The sequence below is a fragment of the Cydia fagiglandana genome, chromosome 16, assembly GCF_963556715.1.
Source record: "Cydia fagiglandana chromosome 16, ilCydFagi1.1, whole genome shotgun sequence".
Lineage (NCBI taxonomy): Eukaryota > Metazoa > Arthropoda > Insecta > Lepidoptera > Tortricidae > Cydia > Cydia fagiglandana.
This window is the reverse complement of record NC_085947.1, coordinates 2,445,835-2,467,168: the sequence shown is the minus strand read 5'-3', so window position 1 is coordinate 2,467,168 and position 21,334 is coordinate 2,445,835. Positions and strand designations below refer to the sequence as shown.

The 21,334-nt window shown below is 38.1% G+C and overlaps 1 protein-coding gene across 1 annotated transcript in view; it reads right to left on the bottom strand.

The window, feature by feature from the left end:
* Positions 1–900: 900 nt before the first annotated feature.
* LOC134671714 (zwei Ig domain protein zig-8-like) overlaps positions 901–21,334 on the bottom strand; it is a 42,179-nt gene continuing 21,745 nt past the window's right edge. The window contains exons 3-7 of the mRNA XM_063529547.1: positions 20,731–20,847; positions 18,277–18,370; positions 13,479–13,606; positions 3,489–3,657; positions 901–2,158 (exon numbers count right to left, since the gene is read on the bottom strand). Coding sequence (XP_063385617.1) covers positions 2,058–2,158; positions 3,489–3,657; positions 13,479–13,606; positions 18,277–18,370; positions 20,731–20,847 — 609 coding nt within the window. The 3' untranslated portion in view covers positions 901–2,057. The remainder of the gene's footprint in view (positions 2,159–3,488; positions 3,658–13,478; positions 13,607–18,276; positions 18,371–20,730; positions 20,848–21,334) is intronic.

Below are 21,334 nucleotides of genomic sequence, written 5' to 3'. Positions count from 1 at the left end.
TCACTCTCTTCTTTCTCAACAACAACGGTTAACATTACTTTACTTTACTAGAATTGCCCTTGCACAAACTCTTCTTCTCCCTATTCTGGATTACGCTGACGTTGCTTATCTCGATCTCACTGAGGAGCAACTTAATAAGCTTGAGCGTATCCAAAACATCTGCATACGGTTTATATTTGGGCTCCGCAAATATGACCATGTCTCCCACTTCCGGTCGCAGCTCAAATGGCTCCCTATTCGCCTACGTCGTAACTCCCACGTTTTGTCACTTCTGTATTCCATTCTTTTTAACCCCGCAACTCCCCGCTATCTTAAAAACCGTTTCAGCTATCTCCGTTCGGTTAGGTCCTCCCAGAATTTGCTTCTTTCTGTCCCGTCATCCTCGTCTAAATTCTATACAAATTCTTTCACTTTTCAATCTGTACGACTATGGAATTCTCTGCCTGCAGACTTAAGGTGCGCCCAGTCTCCTTATTCTTTCAAGAGACTCGTTAAAGTTCACTTTTTATCTGCTCCGTAATACTTTTACCTGCTTCCTTTTCCCTATAGCTGGCATTTTTACGTATATATATGTATATATATGTGTATATGTATATAATTTTATGTATGTATGATATGTGTATTTATGTAAATCTTATTTTATTTTATTTTTATTTGTATGTCTTTTATACTGTTTTGTATTGTGTTTTTTTCTGTGCTAAAATTCTTATATTGAATTTGAAACACCTACTGACATGACATAAATTTATTAATTTCCGCTACCTAAAGGTTGTCTGGAAGAGATCGCTTTTTAGCGATAAGACCGCCTGTTGTTTAACCTCTTCTTCCTGTATTATTTGTATTGTTTTCTGTAATGAGGTGTGCAATAAAGAGTATTTGTATTGTATTGTATTGTACTTTGTAAAAATTTAAACCTTTTAATGAAAATACACAGTTTTCGTTACACAGAAATCCTGTTAATGTCACCGCCTCAATCGAAATTCAAACACAAATAAAATTCTCGGAACACCGCTGTGGTCGCAAAAATTGCGAAATTCATGTACCAAAAAATATTTGTTTCAATTTGAACTTTAATATCTGTAAATAGAGTTGAATATTATAACTGTCATAATATGATGGCACAGAAGCTTAAGCTTCAAGCGACCGGTGTTCAGAAAAGTGTTGGTAGTTTTGTTTTATTTATTTTTCAATTAGAGCCGATTTTCAATTTGCTGTCGCTTGTTTTACTTTAGTAATTCGCCAGTAACTGGCCACTGTAATGTTAGTAATTGGCCACCCTAAACTAAAAATGGATTCTATTCACCTATAAACAGAATTCATTTTAGTAAAGGCGGCTAGTCATTGAAGGCTGGCCAGTTATTGAAACCTTATACTAAAATGAATACTGTTTATACACTGAGAGAAAAATCATCACCAGGAATTAAGAAACAGTCCTGTACTGGGGGAAAAAATGAAGTTTTAGTAATAATTATAGACGTTTCACTATTTCTGTAAAGTTTATTTATTTCTACAAACAGCTCAGAAATCCCAAATATAATTTCAACAAACAGATAATAGAAATTGCAAAAGTCAATTTGTTCCTATTAGTTAACTCTCCTTGTCCCCGGATTAAGTTTATTTTTGTAATTCTAAGTGTATTTTTGTTGTACTTTTCTCTCAGTGTAGGTAAATATAATTCATTTAATTTAGGGTGGCCAATTACTAACAGTGGCCAGTTACTGGCGAATTACCCTATTGGAATGTACTTATTGGCTGTTTTAAAATACTCATTTTTTTCTGGGCGAAATACTCGTAAATACGGAGCACCAATTCCGAACATTTTTTTCCGTTGAGTTACAATTGTTACAAAACGTGGTGTAATAGTGTAGTGAGCTTAAATTGAAACCGAACTGCATACGTTTGGACTACCATCCCCTACACTGTTAACTCTACATCGGTGGACCTTGTGCCTTTCGTAATAAGTTCCACCAATGTACGTTAGGGGTGTTGGCGTTTGTATATAGGTGGTTTAAACAAGTCAAATATCAGTAAAAGCATTCAGGCCATTATACGTCCAGCTAGCAGCCCATAAGGGTGACGATGAGGCTGAGAAGCGCAGCCGACAGCGGGTACTGCAGGCGTAGCTGGCCGCCGTGTTGCATTGCTGCTGGGTGTTCTCCTGGGGACAAATACGTCACTTAAATTACCAGTAACGATTATTGACCAGACACACACACCACAGGACCGGGATCAGTGGCGAGCAGTCGTGTTGGAGGCCAAGACACACTTTGGGTCTCTGCGCCAGAGGAGTAAGTAAGTAAGTATTATTAAGTTGAGTGAGCGAAGCACGAGTTTAAGATTTTTTTTTTTCTCTTTAAAGCATTTATTACAACAATCATAAGTAATACATAGGCAAAGGGTTAGGTAAGACATATGTAGGTAGGGCAGAAAAGGGGTTTCAGTCGATGTGTGGAAGGGTGGCACCGTCGTCGAACCCAAGCCACCTGGCGGTGGACTTAAACCGGTGGCGTGTGCCTCGGATGCATATCAGTAAAGAAGAGTTTAAGAATTATTTTATAATATATATATTTCTTAACTAGCTTTTGCCCGCGGCTTCATCTGCGTGGAATTAGTGACAGCAGCTAATGTAGGTATAGCGCTTGGTTAATGCTAAGAGCAATCATTCAATTCGCGCATTGGTTACTTCAATTATTAGGCAATTCATTAACTCTTTCAATTCCACCCCCCTTTGTAATCTCTTCAGGGATGATTTTCGACATAAAAACTATTTTATGTCCTTCCCCGGGACTCAAACTACCTCTATACCAAATTTCAACTAAATCGGTTCACCGGCTTAAGCGTGAAGAGGTAACAGACAGACAGACACACTTTCGCCTTTATAATATAAAATTATAATATAATAAGTATATAGATTTCTATATTTCAGTGTCGAAAGTGACGTTTTTGTTTGAAGGAGCTTCACTTTTGACACTGACATATCTAATCCATATCGTATCTAGACGTAATATTTGACGTATCTTAAAGTTCGGATCGGGCAGTATGCAAAATCGGAGACAATTTGTGCAAATTGTTGTAAGCTCCGTTCGTTTTATATCTTCATTTGGAAGTCTCCAATTTCCTACAATGTAGTTGCGTCTAAATGGGACTTTTTATGGGCGATGGAGATTATTACGTCGCTACAATGATGTAGGCAAAACGCAACACGCTTGGTAACTTTGTCTAATTTTAGCCAAGCCTCTGCCAGACGGAAGGGGATTTTAGTAGCTTGTGTTTGAGGTGATGTTAGAAAACTTAGCTTTTGAAGAAACCCCTGAGATGCCTTAAAGGGGCCCACTGATTGGATGGTATCGGCCTGTCCGTTGTTCGGAACTGTCAAAATTTTGTTCTAACTGACAGGCCGATACCGTCCGGCGGACTGTAAATCAGTGGGCCCCTTTACGATTATGACAACAACACCCATAGCTGAGCCGTGGTCCACTTACACTTACCACTAAGAACGTGCACTTGCACGGATTTCGGATTGGCGTTGGCCGGCGCGCACGTGTAACGCCCAGTGTCGGGCACTCTTGCCCTCTGCACTAAAAGGTGAGATGTGGTCGTCTCCCCCTTTTCGGTGATGACGGACACCCCGCCGCGGGGTGAGTCGTAGTTGATTTCCTGAGAAAGAAAAGTTTTTTAGGCATTGGTTTAAAAACTATACCACAGAATAAATAATTCAGAGTTCAAATTATATATTCAGTTATGAGACGGCACTAAACACTGCATTTCAGGGGATATTCACACTAGTAAAATTAGTCTCATTTATCCAACTATCGAAACGATTTTTCTTCTACGGAATTTATATGAAACACTAGCATGTAACGTCTCAATCAAATTACCCACTCTTTATGATTTTATACGGGTTTTATAATGGAAATTGTGTCTAAAAATAACTGCTTTCTACGTTTCTTTTACTTCTGGTGTTATATTCACGCATGGTCACAGAATAAATATTAGTACCTACTAAGTACAGAAGACTCACTCTCTAACAAAACGCGTCTGTTACGATCAGCACAGATATGGCCGCTAGGTGGCGACAGCGCCACGCGTGGCTTATGGCAAACCCCAAAATTGGGGCCGAAAGGATGCACTTTTTGCTACCTGTAGCAAAGCGACGAAATCGCGGAGTGAGATACGCCTGACTATACTACAGTTAAGTTGTTCGCAGAAATCCCGAAGCGTCTGGTTGACGTAACTGTTGACCGAAGAGCTGGCGGCTACCTCGCACAACGTATCAGCATTGCGATACAGCGAGGAAATGCCGCCAGCATACAATTCCTCAGGGGCCTATTTTAGATTTAGGTAAGCTGCGTATTAATTTCGTTTAGTAGTATGTAAAATACTTTATAAAAAGTATTTAAATACAAAATACAAATACTTCCTTGATAATACTATTTCAAATGCAAAATACAAAATAGTTTTTGAATTTGTATTTAAATTTAAAATACGAAATAGGTATTTTCAAAATACTTTTTCAAAATACAAATACTTTGCGATAAAAGGTACTCTGAGTAGTGAATACTTACCTAGTCTGAATTAAAAAGTATTACTCGGAATTTCCGAGTTGAAAAGACTCTTTATTTTTTGAAATCAATCCTCCATCTAAAAGCAAATTTCTAGTTGTTTGCTCATATTAACCGGTAGGATGTAGGTATGGATGATGGTTTTTGACGGCCAACTTTTAAAGCATTAATTTGTAATGTTTTACAGCTAGTATAATGCCTCTCATTAGTGTGATGAAAACGTCTCGTTTGTGTTTCACCAGAGCAAAAAAGTTTGTTCGCCTCTCGTGCCTTGAAACCCTCGCAACACTCAAGATTCCACTTTTTTAACCACTCGCTACGCTTGTGGTCATGTGCGACGTTACTAAACAGATTCAACAGTTCCATGTTAAAAGAATGAAGAGTTGCCAGGATTGTAACATCAGAAGAGATTGTAACTCCTACCTACATTACCTACCTACTATAAAGTATTTTGTATTTTGAAAATAGAAAATAGGTCTCAAAAACTATTTCAAATAAAATACAAAATAGTTTTCTTCAAAAGGTATTTAAATACAAATTACAAAATAGGTATTTTGCATTTTAAATACAAGTATTTCAAATAAGTCACATCTCTGGATGTAGGGTATCTACAAGAATGGTTCGTTTAGGGTAACATTCCATTTCTAACCGCAGCTGCATTACTAGTACTGAACGCGTCGCTGTCAATGTCAATTTCCATAGTAAAATTGACAGAAATGCAGCTGTCGTTGGAAATGGACTGTCACCTTTAAAGGTACATATAAGATGAATGTGTACTTATTTATTTAATGCATTTTCATCCTCTATTACTGTAAGGTGACTAAAATATACTATAGACAAAATACATTATAATGTATGTATTTCTATAAAAGTACAAAAAAATGCCCTTCCCTACGAGACTTTATATACCTACTGCCGTATTCGAACTTCAAAATATTCACAAGAGACGACACGTACGTAGATACGTTATAGTTTAGATATCAACTAGTTCTCTTTTGCAGCGCAATTCAGGCAACCAATGTCACTTTTACGTTAGATAGAGTAAGATATCTATTAGATGTGAATTGGATCTCTAAGTCATATCCTGTGGAAATCGTTCAAAAGTATCTCCAGAATCGCGCAAATGTCAAATTTGACAGGTTAGATCTTAAACATATCGTTATCGTATCTTGGTGATGTCTAAAAGATATCTAATAGCTGTCTATTTCAAAATCCGAATCGGGCCCCTAGTCTCGTTTCGAAGAAAGGTATTTTACGACTCTCGACTACATAATGTTTCTCAAGTCACTGAACACATATTTTCCGAGCGTATAAATACGTATTCAAACGGATATAAAACTAAGTTTTGTGAGAGACTATGTGTTTTACGAGAAAATAGTACAAGAAATAAGGCCACTGGTATAGATACATTTTTAGGCGAAAGATTTTTACTAAGCATTTTTCTTTTATTTTTTATTCTTAGTTTGTTATTAATTATATTTAAGATTTTTACTTGACTATTAATAATCCAGTAACTTTGTCGAATTTTGTAACCTGGCTCTTTTGCGTCAAATCCGGTAGTTCTGATTTTTTGCAGGCATGTTTATGATGTTGGCCCAATGAATAATCCAAGTTTGTGACCTCGAGCGCCGAACGCAACTTTGTCAAAAATCGAATAAACCGCAATTTTTTTTAGATTTGGGCGATTATAACCCTAAAGGACTAGTTTTTTATAGTAACTTTTTAGGGCGTTTTTAAAGTAGACTAAATTTGCTACAATAAGACACTATAATTGTCTCTGTACATTTAATATTTTCCGAGATAAAGTCTTTCAAAATTTTATAATTTTACATCAGTTCTTAGGTATAATATAAGGATTAGGTAGGTAATTTATATGGAATTCATCACCGCCACGTTCTACAAAATATTTATTTTCCAAAAAAAAAAATATTTTTAGCAAAATAGGCACTCATACATTTTTTTATGGAAAATAAATAGTTTTTTTTATGGAAAATAAAATTGCGGTTTATTCGATTTTTGACAAAGTTGCGTTCGGCGCTCGAGGTCACAAACTTGGATTATTCATTGAGCCAACATCATAAACATGCCTGCAAAAAATCAGAACTACCGGATTTGACGCAAACGCAAAATGTATAATTTGACTGTATTATAAAGCCTTATAATTATTTGGGGGATCTCACGGCTCTAACAATCTCGATGAAATTTGCTTTAAGGGGGTTTTCGGAGGCGAAAAATAGATCTATCTAGGTCTTATCTCTGAGAAAACGCGCATTTTAGAGTTTTTATATGTTTTTCCGAGCAAAGATCGGTCTCCCGGATATTGTCAAATAAAGGTAAATAAATAGCTCTGGTTATAAATTTAGCAGAATTTGTAGTTTATTATTGTTTTCTTACAGTCTTATTATGTCTTACCGACGAACGTTTTAGGAGGAAAATTATTTAAAAAGCGTATTTTTGGGTAAAGATACCAATGCAGGCAAAGTTAGCTAGTTTGACGGTACAGTCAGCAACAGAAGTTACTAAGCCGGCGAGGTGTTCAAAATTACCTTGACACGCTCTTATTCTCTTAACAATAAAGTCGCGTCAATTCCATTTTGAACACCTGGCCCGCTTTGCAACTTCTGCTGCTGACTGTACATCATTTGAAGAATATGTGTTTTTAATTTTAAATATGACTACAATAGTTCAGTTTGTCAGTCTGTCTCTAAGTAACGGAACCATTAGCGACAAAGATTTGTTGTGTGTGACCGTAGTTAATTATGTAAGACATGGAAGATATTTCTATTAGTTGAAATTATCCCACAGTCGAAATGGTCCCTATGCACCGTAAGGGGCATTATCTATGAAAAGGGACCTTATTGTCGATGGCGCATACGCCGCGCAGCGTCGCGCGGCATTGTATTTATATCGGAGCATCGTTAATAATGACGTAAGCGCCATCGACAATAAGGTCCCTTTTCATAGATAACGTCACATATAACGCTTAGTTGCTTATTTCTAATTTTAAAAACCTTTCTAACCACAACGCGAAAAACACGAAATATACGATAATCGCAAGCTACGTAAAACTTACCCTCTTAAATATAAATTTTCTTTTCATTCTTCAAAATAGATACGTCCGTTACGTCAAGCTGTCATCCGCACTCAATGCTTTGACAAAACCAATTCCAAGATGGCGTCTTTTAAACTAGGGCATTAGTTCAATTTATAACAAAAGGCGGAGAGCGGGTACAATTTTATTTTCTGGCAAACTGGTCGCAGCTCATTTTGGCATCGTTTCAAATCACCGGGTTTCCTTGTAAATAAAACTTTAGAAGTTTCTCGAACGACCAGGCCACGCCAATTCTTTGATTGCGTGCGATATTAGGTACATTCGGCAGTTGCAACGGAGAAATGAGTCGCTTAACTTCAAAGTCGGGTAAATCCATCTGCCAGGTTATGCGATTTTGGTATTAAGAACAGGTAATAGGGCAGATATTTGCTGAGAGATTCGAATGGATATACCTGAGTTTGAAGTTAAGTGACAGAAATGTAACTTTGTATAACGTCATAACGTGTTATTGGGTCATTTGAGGTAAGTCTTCCAATAAATATCCTATTAAGTTAAGAAAATGATGATTATTCAAAACGATGGTAAGAGAACTGAATTGCTAAGCTTTATTGTATGAAACAAAATAAGTAATTTTAAGAAAAATGACAAGTCCAATAAGGTTAATTTTCAAACTGTTAAAACAATTGGTGATGGAGTTGATATTAGCAAATATTACTCATAAACATGCGATGTCACGGTAAAGTTTTTTAGTTATTTGCAATTTATTTAAAAGAAATGAATTCAGATTACGATTTCCCAACATTAATTCTAGTTCTTTAACTATTTCCTAAACGTTTATTTCAACTACGGTCAACATCCCTGTCGAATCCTTTTTGTGGCACAACTACGACTTTTGTTTGTAGTCATTTGAACATTTGGCCTGTTTTGCTCCAATTACGTATGTGTTATTCGTAAATAAACTTTTAACGTCGTTCAACGAAACGACCGTACCCATTTGTGGGTAGCTTTCAATTTTAAATTCACTATTTGCTTTGGAATATAGCCGAGGGAATTTGAATGTTAGAACAGTGTTATTACACTGACATACCTCGACCAGCATATGCGTGGTCTTCGATAATACATGGTTATTACAGATATCGAGGTCAAAAGAACGCTGGTTGGTCAAAGGATTTAGTTGATCAGTAAGTTAAAGGAATGTACCGTCGGTACTCAAAAGTTACCTCAACAACATTTGGTATTGAATACCTGACTCAGTTTCGTAATGTAGACGAAGTTTATATTTTATAAACTAGCGAACCGCCCCGGCTTCGCACGGGTTACACAAAACCTTAACAAATTATATACTTAAACCTTCCTCAAAAATCACTCATTAATAGGTGACACCCGCATGAAAATCCGTTCAGTAGTTTTTGAGTTTATCGCGAACATACACACAAATAGCCAGACGTGGCGGACTTTGTTTTATAAGGTGTAGTGATTTATTTTATCATATTTTAGTGGCAATATAACCCGAACTGGTAAATTTTTGCAGTGACCCACAAGTTTTATCGTATCGTCGATCTAATGGCATAGAAATGTTTTTATGTCGCACTTACAGTTTCACCAAAAGACCTGTGCGGGCCATTGAGTACTTTGTGGCGTCGTTTAGTGCCAACGAATATAATAAAAAAAAACCGGGCAAGTGCGAGTCGGACTCGCGCACGAAGGGTTCCGTACCATAATGCAAAAAAAACACAAAAAAAAGCAAAAAAAAAAAACGGTCACCCATCCAAGTACTGACCACTCCCGACGTTGCTTAACTTTGGTCAAAAATCACGTTTGTGGTATGGGAGCCCCATTTAAATCTTTATTTTATTCTGTTTTTAGTATTTGTTGTTATAGCGGCAACAGAAATACATCATCTGTGAAAATTTCAACTGTCTAGCTATCACGGTTCGTGAGATACAGCCTGGTGACAGACGGACGGACAGCGAAGTCTTAGTAATAGGGTCCCGTTTTACCCTTTGGGTACGGAACCCTAAATAGGTAACAATATCTTGATGGACCTATGTGGCTTGTCATGGACCATCCTTGACAAGTGTGTAGTGGGGCCTTAACAATCCATTTACGGATAATTGTAACTCTTCCGCACTCGACCAAACTAAACCAATCAATGGAAACCGCTTAACCACACATTATCGGGTAACACTTCAACTGGTGCGCCGCAAAACGTTTCGGATGGTTAGAGATGTTCAAAAACTGCTTTGAATCGTTAGGTTTCGGGAATTTCGCGTTAAAACGGACGCAGTTGATTTTTGAATTGGCTACGTATTGGCTATGCGATATTGAGCGCTACGGTATTTTTTTCAAGTGTGAGTTTAACAGTAACTTTTGTGATTAGATCGATAAATGATAAAGATAAAAGACAACAGATAATTGGCTACATGTATGACTGCGGCGGCTAACGTCACAGATTCACGTTCGCGGCCGCATCACTGCCGCGATAATGATGTTCATTCCGTGACTGATTTGGCAAGGAAATTGACAGATTCAGTGGCACCAACGACAACGCAACAGTATGCAGCGTCAGTTGACATCAGAGCGTCACCTTTAACGTGACAGTCCACTTCCAACGACAGCAGCACTACCATTCATTATACTATGGGAATTGACAATAACACCGACGCGTTCGCACTAGTAGTGCAGCTGCGGTCAGAAATGTAATGTTACCCTTAATGTTCGCTTTGAAAAAATATTATACTAGAGAAACTAGAGAAACGTTTTAGTAGAGAAAGATTTTACTAGAGAAACATTAAATCTTTCTCAAAAATTATTCTCCTTGAGAGCATGTTTGCGTGTGACAAGATTGATTGATGTGTCTAGTTCGTTCGTTCGATTAACCTAAACGTCCTCTAGATACCTAAAATGATGGAAGTATGACATCCTCGTAAAAGATACAAGTGCTTACATGATGGATTACAATATTTACAATGTTTGCCTACTTAGCCCAACCACAGAATAAATAATAGTATTACGTACAGAAGATTCACTCTCTAACAAAAGGCGTCTGATACAATTACAGATATGACCACTAGGTGGCGATAGCGTCACGCGCGGCTTATGGTTAGCCACCAAAATTGGTGTAGGACGGATGTACTTGCAGCTACCTGTTGCAAAGCGACGAAATCGCGGAGTGAGCCACGCTTGCCCCGACCAGCGGTAATAGTTGGCCTTAATTTGTAATTTTTATGGCGAATCGGTGCAAATCATATTTAGTCGAGTGTAGTTTATACTATGTGTAAATTCAATACAGGTAATAAATTAAATCAGATATATAATGTATCCGCGTAATCATTAATTAAGAGGATTTTTAAAGTTACACCGTAGTTAATTTTTGAAAATTTACCGAGCAGCAATGTACTTCAAACATTTCGAGACATAACATGACAGTGAACATTTCTCTATGAATAATACGAATAACTAGGTACACAATCTCAAAAAAGTTACGTACATAAGGACATGTGTTCTTGTTTCCTACATATGTGTCGCTTAACATCAAACTCGGGTAAATCCATTCGACCCTCTCAGCAAATATCTACTCTATTACCTTTTCATAATACAAAAATCGCATAATCTGATATATGGATTTACCCGAGTTTGAAGTTAAGCGACTCATATGTACATATGTGACTTCAAGAGGGAAACCGATATTTGTTAAAGGAAGGTTAAAGGAAGTTAGATGCTTACTATTTGAAGCCGCAGCAAGTTCGCCTTTGCCAAGTTTCTGAAGGCAGTGGCGTAAATTTTAGTTTCTATGACAAGTTACTAATGGGATTTCTGTTCTATATTTCAGCTAACATAAGCAAGATAGACATTAGATTGATTACGTGCCCGATTCGAATTTTAATTACGTCAATTATGACGTCTAGATACGATATGAAATAGATATGTCAGTACAATGAAGTATTTGAACAAATTAAATTATTTCCAGGAAATATTTTAATTTGTTTTTATCAAGTAGAAACACTACTATATAAATTATAAACTGAAATAAATGTCATATACTAAGAAAAAGTGACCAAGGCCTCCAGTGCCCCAGGCTGGAATCGAACCAGCGTCCTCTGCTATCGCGGCAGGTGCCTGAACCACTCGGCCACCGGGGTCACAGAGACGTTAGTCAAATTTTCCAAGTATATGCACTTTTTTACTGAAGGCTTGTGGCGCCCCCTAGCCATCTCTAAGGTAGAACAGTATGGTTCGAACCCTTCTAGCTGGATCATTCCCATGATGATACCGAGCTAGCGAGAGAGATGGCGCTGCCCATCAATACAATGAAGTATTTGAACAAATTAAATTATTTCCAGGAAATATTTTAATTTGTTTTTATCAAGTAGAAACACTACTATATAAATTATAAACTGAAATAAATGTCATATACTAAGAAAAAGTGACCAAGGCCTCCAGTGCCCCAGGCTGGAATCGAACCAGCAGCAGATAGCAGAGCACGCTGGTTCGATTCCAGCCTGGGGCACTGGAGGCCTTGGTCACTTTTTCTTAGTATATGACATTTATTTCAGTTTAGATATGTCAGTATCAAGAGTGATTTTTTTGTTTGAAGAACACTGGCATATCTAATCCATTATCGTATGTAGACGTAATATTTGACGTAAGTATATTAAAGTTCGAACCGTGCCATAAACGTTGAATGTTTGTAATGATGTTCAGAAAGTTATGACAAACTACGGACCTATTACTTAACTTGCGGACGTATTACAAAAATGCTTATAAGATATGACAGCGATACGATACCGATCTATCAGTGTCAAAAGTGACATTTCTTCAAACGTCACTTTTGACACTCACAGATGGGTATCGTATCGCTGTGATATATTATAAGCATTGTTTGAATACTGCTGTGTCAAAAGTGTAGTCACAGTGACGATCAATATGGAAGTCGCTAAAGACCTCAATACTTATTATCATGCCGCAATCAGAAAGGGATTAGAAATAACAGATTTCCATACACTTACGTCAAAATCAATATGGATTGACAGCTATCTCAATACCTTTCTAATCGCGATTCAGTAATACTATTGTCACTGTCACAAAGTACAACATTGGTAAGAAATTAAATTCTTTGACTGTACCACAGAATAAATAATAGTAATAGGTAGAAGGTTCACTTTCTAACAAAACGCGTCTATTACACTGAGAGAAAAATCATCACCAGGAATTAAAAAACAGTTCTGTACTGGGGGAAAAAATGAAGTTTTAGTAATAATAATTATGGACGTTTCGCTATTTCTGTAAAGTTTATTTATTTCTACAAACAGCTCAGATCCCAAATATAATTTCAACAAACAGATAATAGAAATTGCAAGAACTAATAGAAATTGCAAAAGACAATTTTTTCCTATTAGTTGACTCTCCTTGTCCCCGGATTAAGTTTATTTTTGTAATTCTAAGTGTGTTTTTGTTGAACTTTTCTCTCAGTGTACGACAGATAATGACCACAAGGTGGCGCAAGCGCGAGCATGCGTCCGTTCCGTAGCGGTGCGCGGTTACTACTACTGTTAGACACCAAAATTGATATGGGCCGCATGTACTTGTAGCGACGCGACGAAATTGCGGAGTGAGCCACGCCTGACTGTACATTACTCTATCTGTATCCTCCTACTTAAATCCCAGCCATACAAATGAAAAATCCAAAATTTGCCATTGAAATCTAAACCTTTATCGTAGGAAATAGAGTTGATTTTGCGTTGTTGGATAATTTTACTAAACGAAGCAATAGTGACTCTGTTTCAATTGAATAGGATTTAAATTTCATCGAACCTAAAAGGTTCTATATGTAGGACCTTCGGCCTTAGGACGGTATAGTTTACCTCCTCATTGTGTGTCCATCTAATAGCCGGAGGCGGCTCAGGGGAGTGCTGCACTACACACGTCAGGTTGATGGTGCTTCCCATATTGATGAACAGGTCTGGACCTCCCAGGATCGTCGTCAGCGGTTCTGTTGGGACAAAATGACACATTTAGTTGGCTTCGTTTTTTAACATTGTCCTAGAGAAACCTGCTAACGCGCATCCATACAAGGACAACCAAAAATTTTTGAGATTTAATAAAGTTTGGATTTTGGGATCGTGATCCCGAATGTCAAAATGGTCAAAAGTTTAAGAGGGCATACTACAAGGTTTCCCATGGGACCGATATGGAAATCGTCAAAAAACTCGGTTATTTATGCCGATTTTGAAGCAGGTGTCTTTGTAATTGGATGAGGACTTACTAAGTGGATCAAAATATGATTTTGAAAAATTTGGTTTTGATAAGGACAGCCACGATGGGATTGTATTCTATGGATTTTTCGTTGCTGGTTGTCTATGGATACTAATCAATCCATGAGGTACCTATGAGTTTTACAGTCCATTTTTTATTTTCTTCATTATAATATTCGATGTTTTGATATTTTAATAATAAAGTTGATATTAAGTGGCAAGGCTATATGTATAAAGTCCAGTGACACTTCTTAACCCTAGTCAGCCTTCAAACCAGTGTTACCCTTGAACTATCCTAGATGTCGCTTTTTGTTGAGATCATCTTGTGGGGGCGAGTCACCGCCTACCGGAAATAAAAAGGGTCTCTACGTGTTGGCTTCGGCTACGCGCACGCCTGCCAAATGTCCGGAACACCATTGTTGAACACCATAAAGTTAAAACACACTTAATGTCACGCATCATACATGTATGCAAATTTTATTATTTCACAATGCATACGAAGTGCATTCAATGTGCATTTTGTTATGCATATCGCAACTGCTACATCATAAATGCATAGAATCAACATTGATGCCAGTGTACGTGTTTAGATTTTGGAAGATAAGTAGGTATTTGACCTACATTTCTAGCCTTCTCTAGCCAAAATATTTGAATACCATCTTCGTGTTGCATTTGTACCTTACAGTGGGCCCGATTCAGATTTTAAAATAGACATCTATTAGATATCTTTTAGACATCACCAAGATACGATAACGATATGTTTAAGATCTAACCTGTCAAATTTGACATTTGCGCGATTCTGGAGATACTCTTGAACGATTTCCACAGGATATGACTTAAAGATCCATTTCACATCTAATAGATATCTTACTCTATCTAACGTAAAAGTGACATTGCTTGCCCGAATTGCGCTGCAAAAGAGAACTAGTTGATATCTAAACTATAACGTATCTAGAATGGATCTAGTACGTGTCGTCTCTTGTGAATATCTTGAAGTTCGAATAAGGCAGAGTAACAATGGTATGTGTACTATATGTGGCATCTCAGTCCCTTGCGACCTCAACCTCTCTGAGTATAACCCATTAAGATTTTCATCATTTAGGTCACATTCCTCCATCGTCAATACAAAATTCCACACAATTTTTTTGAATACATCGCCTCCTGTACCCCTAGTGAAAACATTCGATATCGTGACGTGACGTACGCGTTTGCGTTGAGTCTCATTTTGTATGGGATTTAGTTTCCAAAACGTCCCGCTCGGCGCGCTGTTCAAAATCGGATACAAAATGTGACTTAACACACGCGAAGTCTCGTCACGGTATCGAATGAAAACACTATTAGGGGTTCTGATATTTCAATAACTTTGGAACAACTAGTAAGAGTAACCATCAGGCTTCAACTGAGTTGCAGTTTTCTTCGACTTCACTTTTCTTTGAACTAAAACTGGGGCAGTTTTATACAGTCAGCAGCAGAAGTTGCTAAGCGGGCGAGGTGTTCAAAATTACCTTGACACGCTCAGACAAAACAGGAGCTGAGTTTTAAATATTTTAGGTAAATATACCCGTCTCGCTAACGAAAGCGGCTCCTAAAACTAGTGCGATAAGGACAAGGCGAAAAATCTTGCGTAAAAATCTCAAATATCGAGGTTTCGTACTCGAATGTTTCCTCCCCCAAACCTTGACCAATCGTAACCAAATTTGGAAACCTAAATGATCATGAAATTATCTGTGTCGGACCGTTTTGCTTTTTTGGCTAATTGATATCAGTTTTGAATACTACGCCTCTCATTGCGGCATAGTCAATGAGGCCATTTTGGCCACTTTTGATGGGCTCTAGCGCCTTAAAAAACAAAAATATCAAAAAAGGCAAAACGGTCCGACACAGATATTGACAATATTAATCTGTGTTGAAATAATCATTGCTCTAGCATCAAAACCCACGGTGGAAACAGTCGAGTAGGTTTGTATGGAGAAATGACCACTCCTGTTGGCTCTTAACAATACAGTCGCGTCAAGATCGGTTTGAACACCTCGCCCGCTTAGCAACTTCTGCTGCTGACTGTACTAAGTTAACTGTAGTACAATCAAATGCAAATCGTCTGATGGTAAGTGGTTACCATCGCCCATGGATACCCGAGGGGTTTAAAGTGCGTTGCCGGCCTTTAGATTGGAGTACACAGTTTTCTTGGAGATTTGCAGGTAGTTTCAGATTGTAATTTATTTTTCTAAAATGTCAAACATAGAGGAAAATGGGGACTACGTTTGTGTAGAGCCGTCCTCCACTATCCTCTTAACGACTTCTACGAGTTCTACGCGGACGAAGCCACGGGCGTAGGCTATATTTAATTATATAATACTCTACAGAACGCAATTTCATGAATTAGATACATGATTCAAGCCCTTAGGGACCGGAATTGGCTATTCAGCCATCACATGCCAAAAGTCCTATGAATATCCCATTAAACCGCAATTTAAGCCCTTATTGGACTAAAAACGAAGCTATAAAGCTAACTATTTGCAGAAAAGCCATTAAACTTTTCGACACGCAAGCAATAATAGCCGCTTGTCCAACTTTGATAAGATATAAATTGGATTAACACCGAATATTCCGTTATTTGATGGTTGAAAATTTATTGCCTATTGTAGAAACTTCGTGGTTCAGGGAATCAATGTATATTCTATGGGCCCGATTCGGATTTTGAAATAGAAATCTATTAGATATCTTTTAGACATCACCAAGATACGGTAACGATATGTTTAAGATCTAACCTGTCGAATTTGACATTTGCGCGATTCTGGAGATACTCTTGAACGATTTCCACAGGATATGACTTAGAGATCCAATTCACATCTAATATATATCTTACTCTATCTAACGTAAAAGTGACATTGGTTGCCCGAATTGCGCTGCAAAAGAGAACTAGTTGATATCTAAACTATAACGTATCTAGTACGTGTCGTCTCTTGTGAATATCTTGAAGTTCGAATACGGCGGTGTGAGCTTCAGATATCACAAACGTAACGAGTTGTTTTTGAATGGAGCTCTGTGTTCTTCTGTTTTGGTTAACAAATTCCATTCCTATCAAATTATATTCAAAAACATATGGTCTAAGAGCTAGGCTACGGAAATACTTTTGAAATTTATAGATCAACGAAATCCCTGTAGTTAGTGTGGCATATTATCATTGTTAATTAATCCGGGCGCCTGGCAACTGTTCAGCGGTGGGTGTGAGACGCGTCCAATAAATTGAAGGTGTACAATTTATAGAGCTCTGCAGAGTTTGGTGTGATATAATAGCTAATTATGTATTTAATTTGAATATAAGAATGACATTGCCAGGCGTTTAATTTGGGGAAAAGTAGTGCCAATTGACGTCCAAGATGCGCAATAAAGTGCCAAGTCATTTACTGGAATTTCGTTGCTCTATAAATTTCAAACCTATTTCCGTAGCTCTCTCCATCTAAGAGTTTTGAGGAATTAATTCCCGGCAAGGTGGAAATCGTTTTAATATCTTTAGTTGGTCCTAAATGCGTGTTATCCGAGTTTGCTCCATTCCAGGAGGTGTGCATAAATTTTGGGAGCCTTGGGAGATACATTCTTCCTTGCCAAACTACTCGATGTCCAAGGAACCCACCGTAAATTACTTACAATGACAACACCAGCAAGGTAAAAGGGAGTTTTCAGATTAACATGATATCAAGAATAAATAAATTCATAATGGCGGACATTTTGTACAAACATTGAGTAACTTTCCAGCTCAGAGGGTAAATTAGGCCTCATTGGGATTAGTCCGGTTTACGATGTTTTCCTTCACCGAAAAGCGACTGGTGAATATCAATCAATATGAGTATTTCAGAACTTATGTACGATACACCAGTATCGTACATAAGTTCTGAAATAACTACTCATAGGTTCAATCCAACAATCCGTGGTTCGATCCACCTGCTGGGTCATACACATTTTTAGCAAACTCGTTCGCGTCTTTCCTGTTGACATCGCAAATTTAAAGGAACCTATAAACCTAATTTTTACGCGGCACCTTTAAGGTGGCCACTGACGAGCCTTCCAACAGTCCAAATAGTGTGGCTGCAATCCAAAATCGGTCCTTGAATGTCAAAAACGTACAATGTTTAATATTAGGATGCCGTCCATTTGGATGAATCCATTGTAACGGCATCCATTTGGAAGGCTCGTCAGTGGTCTGCTTTATAGACGGGATACATTTTGTCAGTACCTACTTGAGACTGGAATAAGATAAACGGGATATCTTTATACCAAAGTCGTTAACTTTGATTATATTATCCACAAAAGTGACCTTTTTCTAAAATGTGTTTGTCCCTGTTACGCTGCCAACTTTTATAGCCTATAAAATTTAAATTACAAAGTTTTATTAATGAAATAAACTTACCAACGACGGATAGATACATCCGGTGACCAATGGGCGGGGTGGTGCCGACTTGGCACTCGTAGATTCCCGAATCCCGCCGTTGTGGAAACCTTATCTAAAAGAAAAAAAAATGGTTTAGAAACTAGGTTATGAGAGAGACCGGTTAATGATAAGGACTAGATAAAATGTGGGACCATTTGCAGAGATAGTTGATTTGATTTTGATTTTTGAGTAGATTTGTTGTATGTATTTAATTTGATATCGTTACGTGTCTAAGGGCCACTTGCACGATTCCACAAAACCGGGCTTAACCGGTTAAATCCGGAGTTACCATGGTTACCAGTGCAATTTGACACAGGATTAACGGTTTAACCGATTAACCTCGGATTAGTGGAACTCGGAAAAGTGGCGCTAAGTTCGCCAACATTGACATGTCATAAATCGATGTCTGTCTAAATATGCAAGAGCGAAAGAGGGATTAGATTTTCCGATGTTGGCGGTAGGCTCTTGGATAAGTCGATAAGTAAGTAGGTAGCGCGCAGCAGCGCTGTTTACAACAATGACAAAGTAGGTACGTTTTATGAGATCAATTGTGTTTATTACATGATGGTCTCTGTTATTTATTTGGAAGCAACTTGGTAAGTAGGTATACCAAGTAAAAGTATTGGCTAACTGGAATTAACTGGATTGTGTGTATTTTATATAGAAACTTTTATCAACTGAAATGAATGTCATAAGAATGACCTATCCAAGGTACCTATCTACATGCCAAGGTTGGAATCAAACCAGCGTCTTTAGATTTAGCAACTTGACAAAATGACATCTTATTATGCCACAATGTAAGTGTTTATCTTATACAGGGTGATTCTTGAGACGTGAGCAGGACTGATCTTGCACACTCAGTAACTGATAATTGATCGATTACCGTCGTATTTAGGTGAAACAACCACACTTTTTCCTATTTTTTAACTTTTTGGCGAGGGCAAATTTAATTCTCTACAATCATGGTCACCCTACAAAACCTAATTAATAAACATAAAACCTCTTTAACCGTAATGACAGCATTATGAAATAAACTGTCAAACTTGAGTGAGATACGAATTTTCAAAAGTAACCAGACCGATGACATTCAATTTGATACAGAATATCGGTAGTTTAGTATTCTAATTGTAGGGTGACCATGCATGTCGTAAAATAAATTATTAACTTTTTTTTCCAGCTCGACTAAAAAATTAACGTTAACCTCACTAATACTGATACAAAACAGTTGCTTATAATTTACGAAATGCGCAGTGTTAGTCCTGCTCACGTCTCCTGAATCACCCTGTATATGAATAAGAATAAAATTATTGGGAATAACTAAGTATAGGTACAGAAGCATGCACAAAAGGTCTCCGGTGAGCCCCAAACTAGGCTGAATCTGTATCTGTCTTGGGACTCACCAAAAAGAATTAAGTACGTAGTAAGTAATATTTGGGACATTGGTGAAACTAACCCTAACTTGCTCTAACTTAACAATTGTAAGTGTTGTGTTTGTGAGGGTGTGTATGTGAGTGTGTGTGTAAGTGTGTAAGGTATAGGAGAGCAATATGTATAAACTATTCTATTCATTGGTTTAGGTATTCGTCTTCGCTCGCGCATTCAAAGGAATCACACAGTCTAGTTATTTGGGGCGCTTCGTGTCCAACTTTAAGATAGATCGTTCGTGTGAGACGTTCTGGAACATCGAGCCGGGAAGGAATGGAGGTTTTAACATGTCGAAGGTAGTTTAAATGTTTGCTTTTTAGCGGCCCACAGATTACCAGTTGGCCAGACGATATCAGCCTGTCAGTTGTTCACAGCTGTCTTTTGCGTTTAAAGGGACCCACTGATTAACAGTCCGTCGGACGGTATTGACCTGTCAGTTAGAACAAAATTTTGACAATTCCGAAGAACTGACAGGCCGATACCTTCCGGCGGACTGTTAATCAGTGGGCTCCTTAACTGACAGGCTGATATCTTCCGGCGAACTGGTAATGAGTGAGCTTCTTAAAGCAAAGATTCAATCAGGTCAATTCAAACGTACACCGACATTAAAATCATTTGATCGTATTTTCTCGCTAGCTCACAGCTACTAGAAAATTTCAACTGTCTAGCTATTACGGTTCATGAGATACAGCCTGGTGACAGACATACAGACGGATAGACAGACGGACAGCGGAGTCTTAATAATAGGGTCCCAATTTTACCCTTTGGGTAAAAGAATGAAGGACTTTAAAACGCTACCCATGAGCTCCATCATCCGGCACATGGATATGGTGGGAAAAGCTCTTGAGTAGTTGACGGATCTTTTCTAGGGGATAATTTGCACAAAAGATCCCCAGGGGTCGAAGTATATCCACAAGGGTCCCCGAAAACAATAAGATAAGATAAGATGCCCTTTGGGTACGGAACCTAAAAAAAGTAACGTTTTCGTTTTTAAAGCATGCGACTCACTTTCAATATCCAGTCTTCTGTGTGAGGATTGTGGACGCTGATGAACCTCTGGTCCGAGGTGTACGTCATCCGACCGGAGGTCAGGAGGTGGATGTCGCGGTGTCGGATCCATGAGACCTGCACAAAAAATATTTATTTCTTTATATGAGCCTAGAGTATCGTAAGAGCTCATATCAATGAATTCTTCGGAACTTATGTACGAAATATCATTTGATATTTAGTAGTCACTTTTCGGTGAAGGAAAACATCGTGAGGAAACCGGACTAATCCCAATAAGGCGTAATTTACCCTCTGGGTTGGAAGGTCAGATGGCAGTCGCTTTCGTAAAAACTAGTGCCTACGCCAATTCAGGGGATTAGTTGTCAAGCGGACCCCAGGCTCCCATGAGCCGTGGAAAAATGCCGGGACAACGCGAGAAAGATGATGATGAGCTTAGAGTGTCCCACTGCTGGGCAAAGGGCTCCCTTCCCCACTTCCACGTATCTCGGTCTTCACCCATCTCCCACCAGTTCCTATCAAAGGCGTCAAGGTCAACTCGCCATCGCCGTCGTGGCTTGCGAGACCCACGAAAATACCATGTATGTACAATATTAAGAGAGGTATG